This window comes from Pagrus major, chromosome 12 (genome assembly GCF_040436345.1).
Source record: "Pagrus major chromosome 12, Pma_NU_1.0".
Classification (NCBI taxonomy): domain Eukaryota; kingdom Metazoa; phylum Chordata; class Actinopteri; order Spariformes; family Sparidae; genus Pagrus; species Pagrus major.
Window position 1 is genome coordinate 20,968,065 of NC_133226.1, and position 23,680 is coordinate 20,991,744.

Below are 23,680 nucleotides of genomic sequence, written 5' to 3' on the forward strand. Positions count from 1 at the left end.
ATAAGAAAGATAGATATCCTAAAAATAAATGCCACTGCTGCTGTTCATTTTTCTTTGCTGGTTTCAAGATGAAGATTTGGTGTGTCACTATGTGTTTTGAGGCTCATGGTTTAATAAAACTTTGGTTCTCTCCTGTTCTCAGGGAGGAGTGCTGCCCCCAGGGTTCTGGAGCGCTACCGAGCCAGGACTCAGGAGCAGACGTCTCTTAACAGGGGCCTTAGTCGCTCCATGGGCTCTCTGCCAATCCAGGACCTGTTGAAGGGCGACGAGGGGGCAGCCCTACAGTATTCCCCGTCTGACTATCACCCCAACTCTGAATCCCCCACAGAACTTTACCCCAAACCCCCCTCACTCCAGCACCAGCACTCGTATCCATATCTGCACCCCTTTCACCCTCAGCAGAAGGGCCGGCCTGTGGAACTAGACCGGAGGTCTTTACCCTTCCACAGTGGGGACATAAGCCTCAGTCAGGCTCGGAAGACCTGGGCTTCCTCTGTGGACTTGGCTTACATTGACCCAGAGGCTCTTCGTTTTGGGGCTTTGGAGGATGCGCGCAGGGGCAGCAGTGCCATAAGTACCCACTCAATGGGCAGGGTCAAATCACCCTTGCGGGCATCTAGAGAGAGGGATTCTCGCTACCCTGAGTTTGGTGGACTGAAGAGCAGGAAGCCACATCACCACTCAGCCTTATCGGTAGGCTCAGGCCTCCCCGGTGCCTATGACAGGATAAAGGAGAGACAGAGAAAGCTTCAGGTGCTGAGGCAAGCAGTGGATGGTGAGTATACTTTCTTATAATAAATGTGCAGTGAAGAGGAGCAGTAGTTTTCAGTGTTGAGTCATTTTGAATTGAGTCATCAGGTTTGACTGCAAAGTTGTTTTTATGTCAAGTTGTAAATCAAACTGGGATTTAGTTTGCTTGTGCAGGTGCCAATATGCTTCATCAGAATTGTTTGTCGGAAGGTTGAAAAGCTTTGGAATCCCCCACATCTTCTTTGATGTCTGAATTTGGGAAAAAGTGTCCAACGATTCCTGTAACTTTCCGAAATCTACAATCCGACATTCCCACCCACGTCTCACTGTAAAAATGTAGTCAGTGTTTGAACCTCTCACTCAAGCACTCTTTTTTCATTCTCTACACAACTAGTACAACAAGTATTTCTGCCATTTTTTTACATTTGAAACTGGGTGCTGCAAGGATGGCCCCTGTATTTAAACAAGATTTTGTCTTTTGTTTATGACGGCCGGCTTTTCACTTTAATCTCATTCTTTTTGCAGCATAGCCTGACCCTTATTGTGCACATGGCTTATTATGGATATTCTTCACTTTTAAACTGACCATTTTTGGCCTTTCTTGATTAACGCACGTTATCAAACAATAATCTTCGCTGATAATCTTTTAGTTATTAGGCGTGTAAAGATAAAATCTTGACATTTCAATGTAATGGTTGTCTGGTTAGAAGTTAGTGGGAGTAGGGATAGGCGATCTAGCCAAAAAACAAGTCATTGTAAGTCATTTTGCATTATTCACATCACCAAAGGAAGAGCCACGTAACATAATTCATCCAGTCAGAACAGTTATCAAGTTGGCTACATCCCTCTATTGGTATGTTATGTAACATTGGATTTTCATGGAAGTTCAGCAACAGAAGTAAGAGGACACTAAATACTGCAATCTCTATGATTCACCTGAAAAGCAGATCATGATCCAAAGTCGTCAGATTGCCCACCTTTTTAAGTGGGAATTATTGATTGAACCTCAAACAATTTAAACAGCCTCTGAGAGACAATAGTCACAATTTGAAAAAGTAGTTCTCCTAATAAAAAATACATTGATTCCCTTGTCAATTTTTTGGCTTTTCTATGATGATCACACACAGGTGTCCCATGTAAGACTAGCAAGCTGCAATGTTGCTTACCTCTACCAAACAGAATGTACAAACATGTTATCAGCTTTATTCAGATCTTTTATCACCGCCCTTTTGTTTTTCTTTTCATTGCAACAGATTATGCACGCAAATCACCTGGTCATAGGTGTTGCAGCATAATGGGATGTTGGTGACAGATCTGAGCTTCAACCTGTGTCATTATTGTGTGATGTGTTGTGCAGGCTCTTCGTTAGAACAGGTAGTGAGCGAGCGTCATCGTTTAAAGATACTAATTTGATGCTAAATGCGAGGTGACCCACATTTAAAATGGGAAAATCCCAGCTTTAGTCTGCTACTAAGACAATGAATAAAATCTTCAGTAAACTACAGCTTAACAAGGTTCCAGCTGTGTCATTGAGATATATGGGAATATATGGGGATGTCAAACTGTGTGGTAAAATGAATTTATCCGGCAATAAAAGAGGGTACAGCAGCGTGGGTAAAGAGGCTGCAGGCAGCCATCAGCTGGGCTGCACTGGGAGGTGAAAATGTGACGGCGACTGAATGACGTGAGCAGACACTGGGACTAGTTACAGGTTGTGTGTCTGTCTGTAACTACCATGTGGGATGGGAGCTGGGTGCTGGCTTGAACAGAGTATCGTTGGTGGTGGCTGTGCAGCAATGTTTAGACAGAATGTATGAGTCACTGGTACAGAGGTTTCCAAATGGCTGATTCTAATTACAGACCAGTTTAATTCTAGCCTGCTGCTAACTGTCACACATGCTATATCGCCAAGTCCCTTACTCTTTTTGTTTTTCTTTCTACCATGCCTGTAAACACACAGATATAAGCACACATACGCAAGGTATTTACATAATCGCATGCTTACACCGAGCACACACAACACAATTGTTTAGCACCTCAGTAGTCAGCCCCAAGAGCTTTAAGTTTCCCTCTGGAGCTTATTGAATTCTCAGTAAAGTCTCTATAGGCAGGTTGGTTTTATGCAGAGTCACATGGGGCTATATGGGCCTGCTGGCCATCTGGGGACAGTGGAGGAGCATGAAGGATGAATGGTTTCATATGATAAACCACTGTCTTCTACCTCTTCTTCCCTTTCCTCCTCCTGCTGGTTTCACATACTCCCCACTCTGCAGCTCCCTCCAACCTCCAGGCTCCCTGCTTTTCTGGCAGCTATTTTTAATGCTGACCGATCCACCAACCGACGGCATTCTTCTCTACGACTGTGGCTTTTCATCCCCACCGAGTCCTGCCTTCCTTCCCTCCCCTCCCCTTTGCCTTTTGCTGATTGTAATCAGAGTCACTTGGCATTTTAGATTTCATATGATAGTGTGAAGTAGAGAGGAGCTGCTTTGCCTAGAAGAGTGGTGGGTAGCACCAGTCTATTGTCCCACCTATCACACTGTATGTATACATATGTGTGTGTGTGCTTGCTGAGAGAGGACTGAGTGGATTATCTTTGTGTATTTGTGTCAATAGCTTCTGATTATATTAAATCGTAGTTGATGTACGACAATATGCTGATACAAAGGAATGTTTACTCCCATCAAATCTGACTGAGGTTGACTATGAAGCCCAAATATTTTTGTATTCCATCCCAGAGCTATTTCGCGATAGTATGAATGGGGCCTAATTGAGCGCAGACCATTTGCAGGGCCTCGTGGATGTGTTACTTGGCAGAGACGTCTTTTTCTTTCTTCTTCTCTTACTTTTTTCTGTTCTTTTCTGCAGGAAAGTGATGGCGCAGCAGTGGTCAGTGCTCTCAGGTTTCACCCAGTTACACACTGCTTCTGTGCCCTCCTTTGTGTGTGTGTGTGTGTGTGTGTGTGTGTGTGTGTGTACTTGAAAATCGTGCCCAACTAAAATATGTATTACATGAACGTAACTAAACATTTTGTGTGTGTGCATGCCTGTGTGTGCATGGGCATGTTTATACCTGGGTCCCCTATGTCTCATCCGGTGCCTCTGCAATCCCCCCCACCCCCCTCCTTTTTGGTGCCAAGGTGCTTCAATCAGGAGAAACTTTCCTTGCAGACCTAGAGGCTATAATTGGAGTCATGCGTAGCGGATGAGGGAATTCCAAACATTATTGGACTTTTCCGGCACTTGGCAGCAGGTCATGGGGCTTTGGGCCCGGGTGGGTCCAGCTTGGACAACAATACAGAACACCGCTGCCTCAGGGGAAGGGGAGGTGTTCACTGAAGTACAACCCTCAAATTGTTCATGAATGTATTAACATTTGTAGGTTTGTTGAATCTGCCGCACGAGAGCTATGAAAAGCTTTTGATCATTAGATGTATTTATGATCCATGGTAATCAACTGCCTTACTCATTTTTCTTCACACTCTGCAAAATGTCTAAAAAAAAAAAGCACTTTAAAGGTTCAGGATTAGTATAAATATATTGTAAATGGACATTTTTCCACATGTGGTTTTTTTTCTTCACTTGCAGTTTCATAAAATCTACACACAGTGTTTTTCTTCTGAGTCATCATGTTAACTTGAGGGGGGAACTTAAGGGTTCCTGTAAGCTATTATTCATTTCAGCCTACGCTTTAAAGGGAGTTCCTTCTTTCTCCCTGGGACCACCAGACTTTAAATAACCCCACAGTCTGAGTTTGTGTCTCTTCTCAGCATGAACACCTCAAAAGGCCATAGCCTATAAAGGCTGTTTGTGTACTCACTGAAAAGTTGTGCAAAAGTGTCAGTTCGGCAGGGAATCGAGGAGAGGGGGGGCAAACTAGGACGTGGGAGAAGAGTTGAGGAGATAAAGGGAGGAAAGAGAAGTAAGGAGATAAATGCAGGTTGCATGAATTGTTCCCTGGAAATGACGCTCTTCCAGTTGAAATGTGTATGGGTGTGCATGTGACTCCCTAAGAAAAAAACAAGATAGAGTTGCGTAAGAAGTGAGTTGGAGTAAGCCTCACAGAAAGTATTTAATCATTACTAAAACTGGCTGACAATGACTGAAATTCTCCTCTTTTTTTCTTTCTTTCATCATCTTTTTGTGTGTATGCATGCTTGCTACTCATCAGCTTTACTGCTATTAAGGTGAAAGAGAAAGGGATTTATTTCATTAATGCAATAGGTCTTTTGTCTGTATCTGTTTTTTATAGTATTTCTTGGGATGTAATAACATTCAATGGGCGGGAGCAGCACTTCTATTTTTGACCTTTTTGTAGTTTCTCAGCAAGATATCGCTGTTAATCTCTCTTAATTAGCTGTGCCCCTCTCTGTCTCGCGTTCCTCCATTGCTTTGAAGGGCAGTAGTTGTTTTTGAGGTCACAATGAAATGTTGATCCCAGGTTTTTTTTCTAAATATGCTGATTCACCCTCAGTGTCTCATGTGGTTGTTGGTCAGTCACAGTTAAGCTCATTTGTTTGACCAGAAAGTCGAATCGTGTACAAAGATTGAAGTTTCCACCTGGGCCACACACAAAAAAAATTTTCACGTCAATTACAGTTGTGGTTCTGTTGCGCTAAATTTGTTATGCATCCCCCCTGCACAATATATTATAGGGTAGGCTGGGTATTTTAGCAATTTTTTTTAACATATATTTATCTACAAATAAAAAGTACAGTGCAAAAACTACATTAAGATTAAAATGACACCTCTGAAGGCCTCCATCAAATTGAACTCTAACAAACTGTGGTCTTTTCTGTTATTTTTGCCACATCAGCGACATTCACCTGACCTAACTATGCATGCTTTTTTTCAGTGTGAGATTAATATTCTTTAATGGAAGATGGGATAGTCTTAAAATCAGCCACTGTTTGTTCCTGGCTTATGAAAATCATTTAGAGTTGTGTAATGGAGCGTGATTGGTGGATGTAAATGCATTTGTTGCTTAAACGTACTATTTCTATATAATTATTTTTCCGTCATTGGGTCGGATTCCACACGAAATCATAACATTACCAATGAATGTTGATAACTGAAGCTTTCGCTACAAAAAATACTATTACCAAGCAACCAAATCTGTTATCTGTAGGCTACATGTATGCTAATCTAGGTGTATGAACGGCACTTATTAATCTTACAAAGCCACAAATAGGTACATGCTCCATCGCCATGCATTGAGCAAACAGATGTGTTTTATAAAAGAAAAATCTTTTTAAAAATATGTTGCGTCTTTCTCTCACTCGCTTCCAAACCATGACAGGAGGCGGTGGTGCTCGTACCACTCTTATCCATAGGGGTCACCAGAATCAACAACACACAAAACTTTGTGCAGTTGCTTTAACTTAAATGTTGCTGTGCGTTGTTGTTGTTTTTTTTTCTTGTCTCTCAATGCATTTTTACAAAAAGATCACAAAAATACTTGAATTCACATGTTTGTTTGTTTGCTTGTTTTGGTTTCTCTCTCCTGCCAAGCTGTAATAAAATCATACTGTTCTAATTTATTTCCAAAAAGCCCCTTTTGGAAAATCCTGTTAGTAGTGGAGGGCCGTTCTTGTGGCAGAAATGGGGTTCTCTCTGTATTGTCTTCCCCCACTTCATCCTGTAGGTCTCCAAAATTAACATAGCTGCACATATAGCAACATAGTGGACAGTGTAGAAAAAGTGCATGTGTGTGACTATCTGTGCATGTATGCGTAAAATGTGCAAGTATATATAATGATACAACCTACAGCTAAAGCTAAGACGGTAAATTGCAAGGTAATTACACTGAAGAAACAGCCCCAATGCTCCTCAGTGTACCGTTTTAGTGACTCAAGGACTAGCAGAAGATGGAAAACTATTTTAATGCTTTTTACTTATGATGTATAGTGAAAAAAGACGTCATTACAAGGAGATGTCTGTTGTCCTGTGAGACTCCGAACTAAGATCCATTAGTAATGACAAGGGAATGCCACTTATTCAAGCTATGTAGCAGATACTGAAGAGCAGGACTTTCAAGTTCTGTGCACTAAGAAGCGAAACACAAAACACATTAGGTTAGGGTTAGTGTTCAGAGTGTTTATCGTGTTTTCCTGTGTTGCCACAGATTTTCAGTTTGTTATTGAGTTTATGAAGCATTGCTTAGAGAGAAGTAAATAATTGTGGTGAGCTCGTCTGTACTTGCTGTGGTTCACCCAGTCAAGCAGGACAAAAGATTACGCCCTCAACAAAAAGCTCTCTAACCTGACAGGAGGCATGCCCACACACACTTTTCAGTCGAGGTTACATATGTCTTTCATTTGGAGTGTTTACCAACAGCATGACTAATACCTGCTTTGTGTGCCACAGTCTATTGGTCTGGGGTTACATCAGTCGGAGTGTCCTGTAAAAGGAAACGGTAGCTCGTCAGTTCACCTGTTGCTGGAGTTATACAACCATTTGTGAAGTTCTTGAAAAAGAAACCACTTTACCTTAACATCCCTCTCAAAGAAGTCCATATAACCATTTTTAAGTTTTCTCATGTGCATGAAGTTTGTTTGATCTGTTTCATCATTACGCAGACATCCTCATATTACTGCATGGTTCATGTTGTATTATTTTTACAAGATTGACTGATGATCTCCGTCTTCCTTCAGATCCAGTCCACACCCACCAGAGGTACCACAGTGATTACAGTTCATCAAGTGAAAGCCCCTCGGTGACCTCCTCTGATCCAGACTACAGGCAAGGTAAAAGATGCCTCTGAGGAAAACGTAATCATTTTAATACTTAGACTTATTCAGCTGGAGGCCCTTTGACATTGTCAATCCAGTCCTGAGATCATTTTGTTAGTAGTGCTAATTAGCTTATTCGTTAGTTCTGTCTGTTGCCAAGCACAGAAATACTCAGTTTTAACTTTATGTAAAGTTATCCTCAACGCCTGTACCAGTCCCAAAGTAAATTCAAAGGTGTTGTTGAATCATTTGGAGTACAGGCATGGTTTTGGGCTGCTTGAGAGTAACAGGGGCAAAAACTCATTATTGTTCTTTATTTCCTTAACAACTTACACTAACGTTATGAATGTAAAATGGTCAGAAACAAGTTCTTAGTCAGAGCCTATAGGCTTATTCGAAGAGCAAACAATTACATAAACTAACTAAAGTCTCATTGGGTAGATGATGCATTAATCATCCGGAGGGAGGTTGAAAGAGTGAGAAAGTGGGAGGGGGAAAGAGAGGGAGGAAGAAAAAAGAGTGCATAGGAAAAAAAAGTGCCCTTGACCTGTGTGTATTCTCTTCATGTCTGTGACATCTTCTATAGATAAAGACATTAAACCTGTAGTGAAACGCTGGTGTGATGTTGATATGACTGTCTAAAGGTCATTTTCAGGTCTGAGAACCATGCACATGTCGCACTAAAAATAGCCAATACTTCGAATCTCTAGATAAAGCGACGCAGCAGACTCGCTTGACACGCACTTGAGAAGCGCGACTCATGCATGCAGTGAGGCCAGTCTAACCTGTTAACATGGAAGCCGAAAGAAAAAGCGAGGGGTCACGCCACGCAGTAGCGCTACACACGCATCCAGTGTTTCTAGCCTGTAAGCTACGTTTGTAAAGTTTGGCGAACTAGCCGAATGGCCTGCTGGTGGGCCGTGGACCTGAACAGGCTTTAACTGACAGAATTTACAAGAATCAAACTGACAACCTACTTGTAAGATAATAACCGTGCATTGTTTATTTTACTTTTTGTACTTCTATTTATAGTCCTTGGAACAGCTAAGATGCTGCGCAGAACCCTTAAGCTCCCAGGCCTCTGGTAGCGGACCCGAGCTTGGAGGAGGGAAGCAGAACACAAAACCGCCCGCAAGGGCGATGGGGAATTTTTTTATATGTACACCAAATATATAATGTCTCGTTGTGGTGAGAACTAAAAACGAAAGTGGAGGGGAAAAAAGTGGATTGTTTTTTTTATTTTAACATCTGAGCTTTACACGTCACACATAGGGAATGTAAAAGTCTGGCGCCTTGGCACTTCACTTTTTTTCCAAATCTGGCCCTTCTAAAACAGTAGTTGAATTGGCCTGTCCTACGCCACATGATTTGTGTGTCTGTGCAAACTATTCAGCAACAGGTGGCAGGTGCAGCAAAGCACATTACTAATCTATGTTATGTGCGTGCAGCAGAAGAAAAAGTGAAAAACCAAAGTATGCTATATTTTAATAAAATTGCTCAACTTTTCCAGGCCAGTAATAACATGTTCATTACAATTGACTAAATCTATTATTCACACTGGGATTACGTGGTTCTCATTCTTGTTCCACAAGATCTAGAGCCCTGCTGGTTTTGCTTTATCCATCTAATCATGGGCTGATTTACACCTGTAATGGTGAGTGAATCATTTTAAAGAAAGCCAGCACTAGTCTGGGATTCAAAAAGACTGGCATATCAATTATTCTTTGTCTGTCCAGCTTAAAGCCAGATTCTGTGCTGTCTTAATGCCAAACCTCACAGACCATACTTTATGGGCTAAACTAAAGACAATTCTCAATTTTGAGAAGCACCAGAAAGATCCTTTTGTAGTTTCCAGGTAACCGCCACGACAGCTGCTGTCAGTCACTCATCTGGTGCTGCTAATGGAATTAGGTCATGTCTTTAGCAATTTAGGATTGCGCAAGATAACATTACCATCACTGTCAGTGCAAAATGAAATTGTGCAACAAAGAAAGACTTAATACAATATCCTGTAGGTTGTCCTACAGCATTAAACAAAACTATGGCTGCAGTGTTGAACAACAGCTCAGATTTAATCTTTCCAACCGAGCTGTAGAAAAAAAAACCCAATACCCATGTTGTGTGAGTTGTGATATGTATTCACTGGTTACCATGACAGTCTGGAGATGTTGCACACAATAGGAGAAAGCATAAACATAACAGCAACTCACACATTAAGACTCACAATATGTAATTACGCGAGATAACAAAGGTCAAAAGCAAATTTATTCAAGATGACCCACGCCCATACTTATGCACCGCTGCACGAAAGTTTGACTTTGAGCTCAGGCAGCTGGGAAGAGTTAAGACGTACTCGTGGAGACAGTGTCAGTTTTATTTTGAAAAATGTATTTAACATATTGCAAATTGAAATCAACAGAGATCCTATTTGTATCGCTGGTTTGACCTGATTTGAGTCTCCTATAACTACCCCACCTCCTCCAACACATGTTCATACAGGTATATGTGCCTCACAGTGTGGGTGTCTGAATCTGGAGGGGTGTGTTGTGATCTGAATGTGTACATTTGAAAACAAAATGTAATCCTTTTTGCGTGTGTACAGCTAATACTTCCATGTCTCTTCCAGCTAAGAAACCAGGCGACGTGAGGAGGTATGGCTCCCAGCTGGCGCTTTCCTCTGAACACGATGCCCTGTCACTGACGAGTCACAATGCACACAGGCTCAGGTAACGCACACAAGTGTTGTGTTTTGTCCCTTAAGCAGTCAATCTACAGCTACTCTCCATCTTCTTTCTGCCACTCCAGTTGCTCAGAGTAACCTGATTTCCAAGCCAGTTGTTATCTGCAAATTGTTGAATCCTTTAACTAAAAACTCTATCTCTAAAGAGTTGTGGGAAATGTTACTGCATAGAGGTGTGAATCTTAGGTGGCCTCATGATTTGTTTCCAATTCACCTGTCAACTATGCAAATGCTCAACGGATGCATCTTGATGCATCTCAACGTATTGCATCCTCAGTTTTATTGTATTTTATCCTTTTTTTATTTTAGTATCAGATATATCTAGATTCCCTTTTTATTTAGAAAGCCTTTTAAAAGTCAGACTCAGTCTACAATATGAAAAGCTACATCTATTCAACACCAGTACCTGTGTGACAGACATAAGTCTGTCTGCAGCGCAAAGCAAGTGTGCTGTCATCTACAAAATACTGTCATCACATAACAGCTCTGAGACAGGGCACTTATTAAATGTGACAAGCATCACAAACAGGACACTGCTGGAGACAACTCTCTGAGTTGGGCGGAAAAGTTGACTGCACCTACTCAATTCTTGGCTGAGTAGCTGGTGCGTTTTCTTCGTTGCAGACTTTAGCTTCAGGTGGAAATGGCTAACTTTTTTTTTCCAATTCGTGCTTCCCAGTCAATTCATTAAATCTGAAATGTCACCAGATGTCTGCTTTCAAAATACTTTTTTTTATTTTTATAACTCGCTTCCCCACTCTGGCACATTTCCCAACAAACTTAATGTTCGCCCACAATTCAATGCAAGAGAGCAACACTGAATTGTAACTTTACAACTTAATTGTCCAGACGTGGCTGGAAAATCAACATTAATAGGGTATAATTTTGTGTAGGCTGAAACTTCACATCTTTCAAAAAAGTACTAGAAGGTACGGCCTTCACTCCAAGGACTTTTGTCTACTAACTGTCCCTAAAGTCAGTATTTAACTGTGTTAAAGGGCATTTGTGTGCTGCTCCCTCTGCTTGGAATTGGTTACAAAATTGTCTGAATCTTCGGGGGTTGGTCTCATTAGATGCATTTTAAAGTGGTTGGCTGTAGATGTTTTGAATGTTTTGATAGTTAATGTCTCAGCATTTCGTTATCTGTCTTTATTTTAATTGTTATATGTTTTTTTTTATGTCTGTAACCCAACTGTGCTAATGCCCGTCTTGGCCAGGAGCCTCTTGAAAAAGAGATTTTTGATCTCAGTGAGACTTTTTCCTCCTGATTATGCTGGTGTCACTGCGTCGATGCAGAATATTTCATGTCTGTATCGCAATGCATCTTAGAATTGAGAAATGTCCACGCCTATATTATTGCATGAGTTTCACAACCTGCCCCACTGCATAGCAGTGTTTACATCTTGAATCGAATGCATTTGTATACATTTGCTCCTTTGTTCCCCTGAGGAATCGGTGCCTGCACTGAAAACCCTCCACAGACAAGGGAAGCTGCCGATGAAGCCACCCTGTTCGCTCCTCTGGGCCACACACAGCTGGTGTGGCGCAGCAGGGTCAGCCTCATGCTTCGCTAGTGAGGTCATCCAATGTGACATCCACATTCAGCAATCTCTATCTCTCTAATCTCTGGCATTACAGAGAACTGCCTGCTGTTGCTATGCCTGCTAGCAAATGCACAGAGCACTTGTTTTCCCTTGATGCTTAAAGAAAATACATCCGCTAGTGTTTGGTGTTTGTGTTTGTCTTTTGTGTGTAAACACATTGTGTCTGACATATTCCCCCACATGTTTCTACTTTAAGTTGTTCTTTTATGGAGAAAGCAAAAAAAAAAGTCAGTAAATAAGAGAAAAATCTCACGAGGCATCACACACTGAACAACAGTCTTGTTTCCATTCAGCTTTTTAACAGTATCAGACTGTTCTGACACCAACCCTCCTCCTCTCCTCTTTTCTTCTCCCTGTAGGCAGTATGAAGGGGCAGCTGATGAAGGTCTGGCTGGAGCAGAGCTGCTCCTCCAGAAGCAAGAGGAGGAGGTGCAGCGACTCCAGGCCCACCTGGCCAGCAGGCTGTCCAGGGCCAACCTCTACCCCACAGATGACGTCCTGGCCCCAGCTCGCACTTCCATGCTCGACCTTCGAGACCCTCTCTACACCTCCTCCGTGCAACTGCGCAAACCTAAGGTCTTTGCTCTACGTTGGCTCAGCAAACTCTTATTTTGCTATGCAAACATTTATTTTGTTTATGTACAAAACTTCCTTTATTGCTATGGAGCTGTTGATCACATATAAACACAAACACACGACACAGCCAAATCCAGAAACTGGTTGAAGGCATCATTTCAACACGCTCACTGCAATAGGAACTCCCTCCCCTAAGGTCTCACCGTTTATATTGCAATATTTGTTGATGGATGTACAAATTTAACTCCCATGAGCTCATTCGCAACTAGTTTGTTAATGATGTGCTCACTCGTTGTTCTGCTGGAAAACATTATTCATGTCGGCCTCCCTTTGGTGATTACAAATTTGCGGGACATGTGGGTACAGTCTGATTTATCCCACCAACTATCACAAATTGAGAAAATGTGCTAACACAAGTGGAAAACATACCAACAAATCTGCTGATATTGACAGTAAACCTCAAATACTGTACATGAATTATATTCCCATTTGGTTAATTGTACTTGCAAAGGCGAGACATATTCGCTGTAGGGTGTTTATGGTAGATTGAAAATTTATGTCATTTCGGATGTGGGGGGTTTCCAGTTGGTAAAACAAAAACCTTCGAGCTAGAGTGAAGGAATCTTGCTCTTCCTCTTCTGGTGAGACTTGATTACAGCAGAGATCCAACAAGGAAGTGTGTGTGCAACACTTGGAAACATCACATGAGCTGTCGTCATTGAAATCTCATGATCAGAGCAGCTATTAAAACAGGTGTAGAAAGGAATGGTTTAAAATGTCTTTCAGAGTCGGTCATGCATGTCTATCAGAAGTTTTTGTAAGGAAGCTCAGCACTCATAACTGGTGATTATATTTCAAACAGGATCAGTTTTCATAATAGCAAACCAAACCAGCCTGATTTATATATCTGTTGATACTGATAGTGATAGACTGTGGTAAACCACATAGCATTTCTTACTTAAAGGGTAAAAAATATGCAGAATGTATCAAATTTCAATGTTTGTCGAAACATACGTGAGTTAATAATAAGAGAATTGCAAAGAATGAAATGGAAAACTGGCAATCAATTAATCAAATTAGAATTGCACTTAGTAGAGAGCATACCTCTGCCAAGGCGCAACTGTCCCCTTTAATCCAATCAAGTCTAATCACAGTTGATGCCTTTCTGAACCCTCATTACCTCAGATACACATTTGTGGTAGCTGCAGGTTTGTATCCCTTTAAGTTACCGTATAGCGTCTGAAAAGACTAACCTCTCTTTTTTAAATCTGTTAGATCTGGATTTTTATTTAAATCAACATAAAATTGTACTCTGGGAAATTAGGGAAAATGTCAAAAAATGCTCAACCTTACAATGTTAAAAAAAAGTGACAATAAATGTTCTGGATCCGTCTCTTTATCCAAATCCATATCAGAAGTTAATGGTGTCTAATCTGGGCCCGGATCCATCCTCCATTCAAGTCTCATGAAAATCCGTTCAGTAGTTTTTGTGTAATCCTGCCGACAAACCAACCAACACACGAGCCAACCAACGGGAACAGATTCATTAAAATCTTTGGTGAAAAATAAAGGCTCTCTCTCTCTCTCTCTGACAATTTCTTTCCATCTTTACCCCAATGGCAGAACTTCCATGGGCCTGAGTTTGTGAAGATGGCCAGTGAGCCCTGTGTTGCCTTATCTGTTCCCTCTTCAATAATGGTGAGGAAGTCAATTTATTAGCAATGTATGTATTCATGGTGTGTGTCAAAGAAACTGCTTGTCTCATTTATAACTTCATCTGTTTTTCCCTCTCTCTACCAACAAGAAACGTGGTAAGGTGGAGGAAGTGCAGAGGAAGGTGGTTGTGGTGCTGCTGAACAGCCAAAAGCTGGAGCTGAGCTGTGACATCAAGGCGGTGTGTAAAGACGTTCTTGATATGGTGGTTGCCCACATCGGGCTTGTGGAGCACCACCTCTTTGGCCTAGCATACCTCAGAGGTAAAGTATGCTGTTCCTGTGCATGACTGTGGTTTGAGTGGCAGATACATGTAGAAGAAAATCTTCCCATCTTAAATGCAAAGGATAAAACTGAGATGAAATGCCAAGAATATTGGATGAGGCTGCATTAATTTTTAGTACAGAGGTTAATGGTCTTTCCATGTAAATTCATCTACACCTGATGTCTCATTAAAGATGCAAAACCTACACTGCTGCAGGCAGACAGACATTACTGACTTCCATCTCCCCCTATTTTCCACCATCTCCCCCACCCCCTAACTTTCTCCCCGTTAAAATCATCCACACAGATAATGAGTTTTTCTTCGTTGATCCTGATGCCAAACTAACCAAAGTGGCCCCGGAGGGATGGAAGGAGGATCCTAAGAAGAAGAAATCCGATGTGCCTTTTAATCTTTTCTTACGCATCAAATTCTTCCTTGATGACGTCAACCTCATACAGTAAGAGTCTATTATCATAGATGAGAATGTGTGTCGGCATAATATGTTTAACGAAAAATTTAAATGTTTGTTTTTTTCTGTGTATAACAGGCATGCTATGACCAAACATCAGCACTACCTACAGCTGAGGAAGGATATCTTGGAGGAGAGGGTGCGCTGTGACACAGAAAATGCCATGGTCCTTGCTTCTCTGGCACTGCAGGCTGAGTTTGGTGACTACCAACCTGAGGTACCGAATCTCTTTAAATCATCTATGTGTTATCAGTCAGCTAGCAACACTTCACTTAAGAGTCATTCATGCCTTTCTGATTTTTTCATTTAATTCATTTAATTCGTTTTTAGAATCCTATCTTAGGTTTATTGTATGAGTACCAACTCCTCTTGTAAAACTTAATAAAGTTTAATATTGGTCCTATTAGATTAAACTTCATGAAACGATTAAGTGATTTTAAAAGTAACCCTGTTAATTTCTGTACCTCAGCTCCACGGGAAGACTTATTTCAGGCTGGAGCACTACCTGCCGGTGTCTGTTCTGGATAAGGTGAACCAGACAACCATCAAGGAGGAGCTGCCCAAACTTCACAGCAACTACTATGGAGCATCTGAGTCTGAGACTGAGTTTGAATTTCTCAAGGTCAGCAAGACTAGAGTGTATAAGAATCATTGTTTCAGTTTGACGGAACAGAATATTTTTAGTAATTACCACACATGTGGAAAGTAGTAGTGTTCTATGACAAACACAATGTATATTTTCTGTGGTGTTCCAGAAAAGGAAGTGCCAATGAGTTTACTTTGGAAAAAGAAGAAATGGATTTGAGTTTATGTATCAAACAAAAGTAGTTCAGTCCCACAAATGCATTCTACTTTTTCTTTGCAATATTTCTCAGAAAAGACTCTTCAGTCTCCGAAGCAGCTCTATTTTCTTCAGATTGAATAATGTCATCATATTATATATAATCAGATAAAAATCAGTGCACTAGTCGGCCACTGACCTGATTAAAAAAACCTCCTCTCTGCATGAAAAGTCCTCAATTTTAATCCATCTCTTCCTTCTATCTCATTATTGTGTAATTTAGAGAATTTAATACTCTCTGTCTTGATTTTTCTTTTTTTTAAGGTGAGCCAGAGGCTGACAGAGTATGGCGTCCATTTCCATCGGGTGCTTCCTGAAAAGAGGTCGCAGACAGGCATTATGCTGGGTGTCTACTGCAAGGGGGTGCTCATCTTTGAGGTCCTTAACGGAAATCGGACCGCGGTGCTAAGGTTCCCCTGGAGGGAGACAAAAAAGATTTCTTTTACAGTATGTATTTGTGTCTATATTATCAGAAATAAATATGGCAAATGCAATGTACTCATTCTACACAGCCCTGCCCTCACTTTCATGTAAATACTAACTTAATATCTTGTAGAAAAAGAAGATCTGCCTTCAGAACACATCAGATGGGATTAAGCACCTGTTTCAGACAGACAGCAACAAGACCTGTCAGTATCTGCTACAGCTCTGCTCTGATCAGCACAAGTTCCACCTGCAGATGAAGGCGCGCCAAAATAACCAGGAGCTTCAAGACCTAGGTAGGAGGGGGTTCACATTATATGGCCTGGGGCTCAGACAGATGTGAATATTTGGCTGGCAAGACATATTTTCACTGAGAGGAAGGAAAACAGAAGTGACCCATCACAGCAAACCTCCAGCTGCAGATGCATGTGTCAGCCATTCCACATATCCTCTGCAGATTAAAGCTACTGCCCACTCATTCCCCTCTCTAAAATTTGGCATATTTCTCATTTGCCAAAAAATACATTTTTGGTCTACCACATTGTAACATTTGCATATGAATATAATCTTTCATCATGTCCATTCCCCTCACTCGTCACTGTGCAAGTTTAATTTCTCCACAGATATTCCAATTATGTAAAATCTCCATCAACACGTGTTTGCAAACTTGAACTGATTATTTCTTTCTTTCACGGTGTCTTCCATGGTTTGATTTGTTTCACTTGGATGAACAAGAGAATAACTTTGTCTGCCCCATGCCTCGTACTCCCTCTAGCTTGTTGACATAAAGCCACATCTGGGTTTTTGACTGCCAAGAAGACTCTGGCCTGACCATTAGACATGATGATTAGGATGGATATCTCCAGTACCTGCATTTTCCATCTAGACAATAATAACTTGAGATGTCTGAGGGATGTTAATGACTCAGATCATTTAAGCTCTTCAGAATTTCCCTGCTTTGTTATTTTAGTACAATCATTTTTCAAATAAAGTTGGGACATTGTGTAAAATGTAAATAAATAAGAAATGCAGTCATCTGCAGGAAACTGTTTACTGACAACAGAAATCCTTTATACAATCATGTCTTTCACACAGTGGTGGACCTCGCCCCATCCTTGCTTGTGAACAATTGAGCCTTTCAAAGATTCCCCTTACACACCCAATCATGATGCTCTCACCTGACACCAATGAACCTGTTTACCTATGGAACGTTCCAAACAGGTGTTTTTGTTTGAAACATGTTTCAGGCATCAAATTCAGAATAAGAATGTATTTCCAAAAAACGATGAAGTTGATGAGGTACAACATTATATTTGTACTATTTTCAATTTACTCTTATTTGATTAGCAAATGATCACATTCTGTTTTAATTTATGTTTTAAAGGGCATCCCAACTATTTCAACAAGTTAAGAAATAGGAAAGTAGGCTAAAATAGAATAGGTTTAAAAGAGAAGAGAAAGACTAGAAATAATAATAAAAGTCATAGTGCAGTTCAAAGCCTTGAAATTGCTTCAGTGAAATGCAGTGGCAAACAGAAAGGTCTGTAGCCTTGATTTTAAAAGAGGTGAGAGTTGGAGCAGACCTGCAGTTTTCAAGGAGGTTGTTCCAGATATGTCCTGCATTAAATTAGTTAGTTGAGCGTGAATGGTGTCTCTTGGATGGATGAAACAAAAAAGAAAGAAATGCTAAAATCACCAAGTAAAGTATATGTGTGGGAAACACTGGGTTGTAAATAAGAATCATTATTCATAATTTTTAAACTGTCCAGTCACATTCTGTTTTTCCTGTCCTCCCTGGTGTTCAGAGAACTGCCCATTGAGCAGTTTGCAGTATTCCCTCGACCCTCGCAGTGGAGACTCAGTGGGGAGGACGGTGAGCTCAGGCAGCCTGGCCCCTAGCCTGTCGACACGCTCCAACCCAGACCACCTGAAGAGGATCTCCTACTCAGAGGTGGCCCTCAACAAGGCACCGTCTGGCCCAATATTGGTCCAGGATGAGCTTCACTTTCCAGGTTTCAATCCAGCGGCCTCCACGGTCCTTTCCAATCCACGGATAATGAGCCGCTCCCACCACAACCTCGGACAAATGCCAGAGTCTCCAGAGCACCGAGTGGCGGAGTCGTATCGTGGCCAGAATCAGGCACAACCCAACCAACTGGCCTCTCACTTCCAACAGCACCAGAGAGCCAGCTCAGACACAGACTCCCTTGCACACCAGCAGAATAAGTGAGTTGAAGGAAGCCAGATTTGTTGCTAAATACACTAGTTTATGAGAGAGTGTAGTTCTGAATAAAAATCATAGTGGGAGTAGGAGTTTATTTGGCATTTCATTACTTTACAATCCATTAAACTAAGCAGGAACTAGGATGTTTTATGAAGTTTTACTCCTTTAATTGAGCCTTTTTAAAGTTTTATTTCAAGCTCAGTTAAGGAAGTGGGATCTTGTGTTTATTAGTTGGTGAAGTCTTTAGTGTCACAGTCTCCAAGCTCGCTTCAAGACAGACTAAGGTTACTAAGTGAGGACATGTTGGTGGGACTAAAGCACTGCCTAACACCACAGAGACACAGAGAGCTCTACTTCCAGCTTTTAATTAACCCTCTGGGGTCTGTGTGGGTGTGCATGCGCCCTTGTGTCTGTGTTTGTGTTTTTGCGATATTGTGCCAACCAGCGTGTGTGTTCCTATTTTAATTTGTAACAAACCTGTTTTTGTGCTAGCTGCTCCCTCTCGTGTCAGCTGTACAGATGACAGAGGATTCTGTATGCATTAAAAACTGTAATACACATAAATGTAAATAGTAAATAAGAATGAAAGTGAGTGTCTTCTCCTTTTCAGATCATTTAGCACAGTGACCCACAGCAGCCCAGCCTGGAGTCTCAGCAGGTCCAAAAAGGAATCTGACTCTTCTTCCATAGAGGATACTGGCCATGCATATGTTGTAGGTAAGGATGCTGACTGGTCAAGGATGATGTGGCTCCCTGGTGAAGCAAAGCGTTAGTGGAAAGTGTACATCTGTGTTCACAAATGGAGAGACTCCAGAATATTGAATATATTTCATCAGTAGTGAAGATTGGAGTTGTCTGCAAATACACATAGAATCAGAGAAAACAGTGAAAAAACATAAACAAAAAACACGTATCATATATTATGAATATTTAAATTAGACTATAGCAAACAAAATAAACGGACAAACAAACCTAAGAAATTAAGGTTGTTAATAATTTAACACATGGCTTCTGAAAATCGGTCTGATTATGCAGGTTTGCTTCTGCTTGTGTTCATTATTAACTGATAACAATACATGTTTCTATAAACATTATTGCCTGTAAATTAGCAGATAGCGAAACAAGAAGTTTTCATCGTTCTGTGTCATGTACAAGGCTAATCTCTTGTGTTCTGTTCCCAGGTGTCAGCATGCACAATTCCTCTGGAGTGCCTTCGACCCCAGCCTCTGTCAACGGTATGCATCAGCGTTTTTCTAGCTTTCATTTCCCCAGATACATACACACATTATCTCCATCCTTTTTACACAGTGTAATGTCAAAATGCAGGAAATCTCCCACCGCTCTCCACCTTCAACCATGTTGTAACATTGTTAATCTCCCTCTTCAGTTTGTATAACCATACGGTTAATCGTGGCACAGCTGAGTACGGATATACAAACTAAATAAAAGTCTGTGTTCCAAATCAGAATTATATAATAGAGAATTGAGTCTGTGTACAGTACAGACTACCCATGGAACTGGCTTCGGTCCCACCATTTAATAGCTTCATGCTTGGCACTTAGAACTCATGACCTTCCCTTTCATCCTAGCTTAACCCGTCTTTTTAGGCCCATTAGCCAGCAGCGCTAAAGCAGGGGGCCCACAGTATGCTGTATGCCTGCCTGAGCTGATTAATTGTTAGATTTTAGATATACTATTGCACTCAGAGTGGCCTACAGTATATCCCCTCTGAAATCTATTTAGCAAAAACTACCCCATGATAAGCATCGGTCAGAAATCACTAACACCATTCACTGATGAAAGAAAAATGCAGATCTTTTACTTAAAAGTACTAATACTACTACATTAAAACTCATTGTGCAGTAAAACGGTCCCTGTACATACTGTTGGGTAGTTCGATCTACAGCAATGCATCACGTTCTATAAGCTCATCATATGTTTGCAGCAGCACTGTCCTGTGAGAACCACAGAGCTGTATTTTCAGCTTTGTGACGATGTATTTTCCAGCTAATCAGTTTCTTTTTAAGAGTTTAATCTCATAGGGGCACTTTGGAACTTCTGTGTTTCGCTGGATGCCGTCGTTGTTTAGAAATTGAGTCCGCTAAATAAACTAACATTAGCTATTGGTGCTCTCTGTTAGCAGAGCGGAGAGAGACAATGAGATGCAGCATTAAGTCATATCCCTTGGACTGTCCCTCAAAAAAAGATTCCACAGTCCAGCAGCATGAAACAACTTAAACAAATCATCCAAAGGCTTATATAGGCAACCAAGAGAAACGGGGAAGGTCTCATTCTTCACATCACTTTTTAATCTGCAGTATTTAATACATGTAAATAGTTACAAATTGTTACATAGAGCCCTTTTTAGAAGTAGTAGAATTTTCTCAATCCATAAAGAAACTCCCAATCCTTCAGTTTATCATGAAAAATTCAAATTCAAAATTACCAAATGTAAAGAAACATGGTTTTCACTGGACAGGAATGGTATGAAATATTGTAATCTGAGTGGTAACTGCAGCTTTCAGACAAATGTAGGGGAGTAAAAAGTTCAATATATGCCACAAAGATGTAGCGGAGTAGAAGTATAAATTTGCAAAAAATGGAAACACTTAGTACAAGTACGTCAAATGTACTTAGTTACATTCCAGCACTTACATCTACAGTATATTCCTGTAAATTAAACAAATGCTGTCTGTCCTTCTGCTGCACAGACTCATTCAAAAAGAAGCTCAGTGCCTTACCGTCTCCAGAGAGAGAAATCACAACTGTAAACCTGAAGAAAGATGTGAAATATGGCCTGGGTAAGGGTGTATACATGTTTTCCTAAAACAACAACTCAATTTCACGCTGCCTCTGCTGCCACTTCTCAGCTGTCAGAGTTGACAAGTATTATAAATTGCATTTAAGGCGTCTGTGTTCCCCTGATGTTTTGTGTTTTGAATGTTGTTTTCATCTGTTCGTGCTTGCGTGTGTTCTCTAGGGTTTCAGGTCGTAGGAGGGGAGAACTCTGGTCGTATGGACCTTGGCACCATCATTAGCTCCATCACTCCTGGGGGTCCTGCTGATGTCAACGGCTGCCTCAAACCTGGTGGGTCACTGTTTTGCTGCAATCTTCCTCCTATATGTTTGGATTATGGTGTTGTTGTTGTCTGCTGTGATAATGTTTAGCAGTTGGCTGTCTCGCCACACCTGGTCGTCCTCCATGTGTGTAACGGTTGTAATGTTGATGCAGGTGACCGGTTGATTTCAGTGAATGACGTGAAGCTGCAAGGGCTCTCTCATGCCTCCACGATCGATATCCTCCAAAATGCTCCTGATGATGTCACACTGGTGGTGTCACAGCCCAAAGAGAGGCTCTACAAAGGTAAAAGCAGGGATGCGATTGTTGCTGCTATGTGTAAAATTCATGTTTTTTTGTTTTTGTTCCATGTCATCACATACAGAGTGTAGGTGTGTGACAATTCTCCAAATTCATGATTCAGTTTGACTTTCAGTTTTAAGGTCATGATTCGATTTATATTTCCAATATAACAACTGCTTTGCCATCGTAAGACTAACACTGACCAACAGATCATTGGTTTTATGTTAAGACAACCGTAATCTTTTGTGTTTTTTGGAATGAAACACACTAAGACTATATGAGCCACAATTAGGGCACAATTAGCCATGAAAAAGAAAGCCATTAAAAACTATTGTTCTGGGTTGGATAATTTGAAAAAAAAAAAACAACAATAATTAAAATGTAAGATGTTTAAGACAATTACAAGTAAAGGTTTGGAGGTTTAAGATCCAATTTCAAAAACACCTAATAAAGATTACCAGTGTTAACATTGCTGTTCTTCTTCCTTGTTTTGACAGAATCTTCTCCGGGTTTTGTTCCCTACCAAGCCAAGTCTGCTTTGAAGGCACTTAACTCTGGCCAGAGAAGAGAACTAGACTTTGACACCTCGTCAGAGGAGCAGGTGGGAACGGGAAGCCCCAGCCCTCCTCTCCACAGCGCTGGCACACCATCATCCACCTCCTCCCCAGTCCATCAGCACACCAGTTCTCAGGACTCCAGGACAAGTGGTGTTACTAAAATCAGCCAGCCCCCTGCTGCTAATGGAGTTCAGCAGTGTCTAGAAAGAGCTACAGCTGCTGCCACAGCTGTCCAACTTCACAGACCAGAACCTAACGTGGGTTTGGATCCTATGCCACCGGCTCTGCCACCCAAAACTAGGAAAGCTAAAGTGTCAGAAGCTCCTAAAGTGTCCGAGCATTCTGACAGGGGGGATTCAGACATGGATGAAGAGACTTATTCCAGTAGTCAAGAGAAGCTCAAGGTCAAAAAGGTGCGGCCTTCGTGTTTATGAATTCAGTGGTTTAAATGGATTCTTTGCTTTTAAGTCTAATCAGGACATCTATGAATGAAACTCACAAAAGGTTTTCTTTTAACCTGGGGAAGCAAATATAAGCTTTATATACATAAAACAGGATAAGAATGCTTCTTTCACAAACAAGCATTACTGATCAGATGCTTGGTACAACTAACTGCTTGTCGTATGTAACCTTTTGCATTTACAAAGTCAATTGCACTGCATGTCCTTCCTTGAATGTTATATCTGCTTGTTTGTTCTCCGCTCCACCTCCTTCAGCTTCCTCACTCTCACTTCACCCCTTTCTTCTCTCTGCATGTCCCAGCTTGTGATAATTCAACTTAATACCCTGTTCTCTGTTTGCAGGAAAACATCATGGATAATTTAAATGGTAATGCCTCAGGGGTCAATAGTCTCTGTCCAGGAGAACTATTTGACGTTGAGCTGTCCAAAAAAGACAGCAGCCTGGGCTTAAGTGTCACGGTACTGTTCGGCAAGGTTTTCACCAACTTTTTGTTTTGGCCCTTTTCCCCCTCCCTCCTTCATCTTGTCACTGTTGTACATTTGGGTTTATATGTTGCTTGGTTTGGTTGCTTTCTTAACGCTGAATGTTGTCTGATCTGGAAGCACTTGCGGGATTATTGTCTGCTTAATTCTGTTTGCATGCTGCCTTTCTTTTAATCAGTAAGAATTTTCTTTTAGTCACACAGTATCTTAAGTACTTCACAGTTAAACAGTTTCAACAGGACCGGTTAGTGAGCTGTCCTACATGTTTGCTGCTGACTCTAGAGTGACTCATTGGAGTGAAACTAATATAATTTCTCTCTGAGGGATTTTAAACACTTCATTGATTAGCATGGATTCATTTACTCCACAATAACACTCAGTAACAAATCATGTGGCTGTGTTCAAACCAAGATTGCTGTCAAACATTTGTGTTTAGAGTAATAACTGAGTGTTGTATTAATAATACAAATACTGAAATAACC

General features: G+C 41.1%; 1 protein-coding gene across 4 annotated transcripts in view; it reads left to right on the forward strand.

Annotated features, from left to right (window-relative positions):
- Nucleotides 1-23,680, forward strand: part of ptpn13 (protein tyrosine phosphatase non-receptor type 13) — a 50,996-nt gene that overhangs the window by 18,208 nt on the left and 9,108 nt on the right. Inside the window, exons 7-25 of one of the 4 annotated variants that reach the window (XM_073478323.1) lie at nt 143-775; nt 7,404-7,496; nt 10,108-10,207; nt 12,185-12,401; nt 14,025-14,099; nt 14,206-14,377; nt 14,686-14,836; nt 14,927-15,065; nt 15,318-15,470; nt 15,954-16,136; nt 16,246-16,408; nt 17,918-18,338; nt 18,947-19,053; nt 19,518-19,571; nt 21,048-21,137; nt 21,317-21,424; nt 21,569-21,700; nt 22,195-22,667; nt 23,058-23,189. In XM_073478323.1, the coding sequence (XP_073334424.1) occupies nt 143-775; nt 7,404-7,496; nt 10,108-10,207; nt 12,185-12,401; nt 14,025-14,099; nt 14,206-14,377; nt 14,686-14,836; nt 14,927-15,065; nt 15,318-15,470; nt 15,954-16,136; nt 16,246-16,408; nt 17,918-18,338; nt 18,947-19,053; nt 19,518-19,571; nt 21,048-21,137; nt 21,317-21,424; nt 21,569-21,700; nt 22,195-22,667; nt 23,058-23,189 (3,596 nt within the window). The remainder of the gene's footprint in view (nt 1-142; nt 776-7,403; nt 7,497-10,107; nt 10,208-12,184; nt 12,402-14,024; nt 14,100-14,205; nt 14,378-14,685; nt 14,837-14,926; nt 15,066-15,317; nt 15,471-15,953; nt 16,137-16,245; nt 16,409-17,917; nt 18,339-18,946; nt 19,054-19,517; nt 19,572-21,047; nt 21,138-21,316; nt 21,425-21,568; nt 21,701-22,194; nt 22,668-23,057; nt 23,190-23,680) is intronic. The other 3 variants (XM_073478324.1, XM_073478326.1, XM_073478325.1) reach the window with 3 other exon arrangements.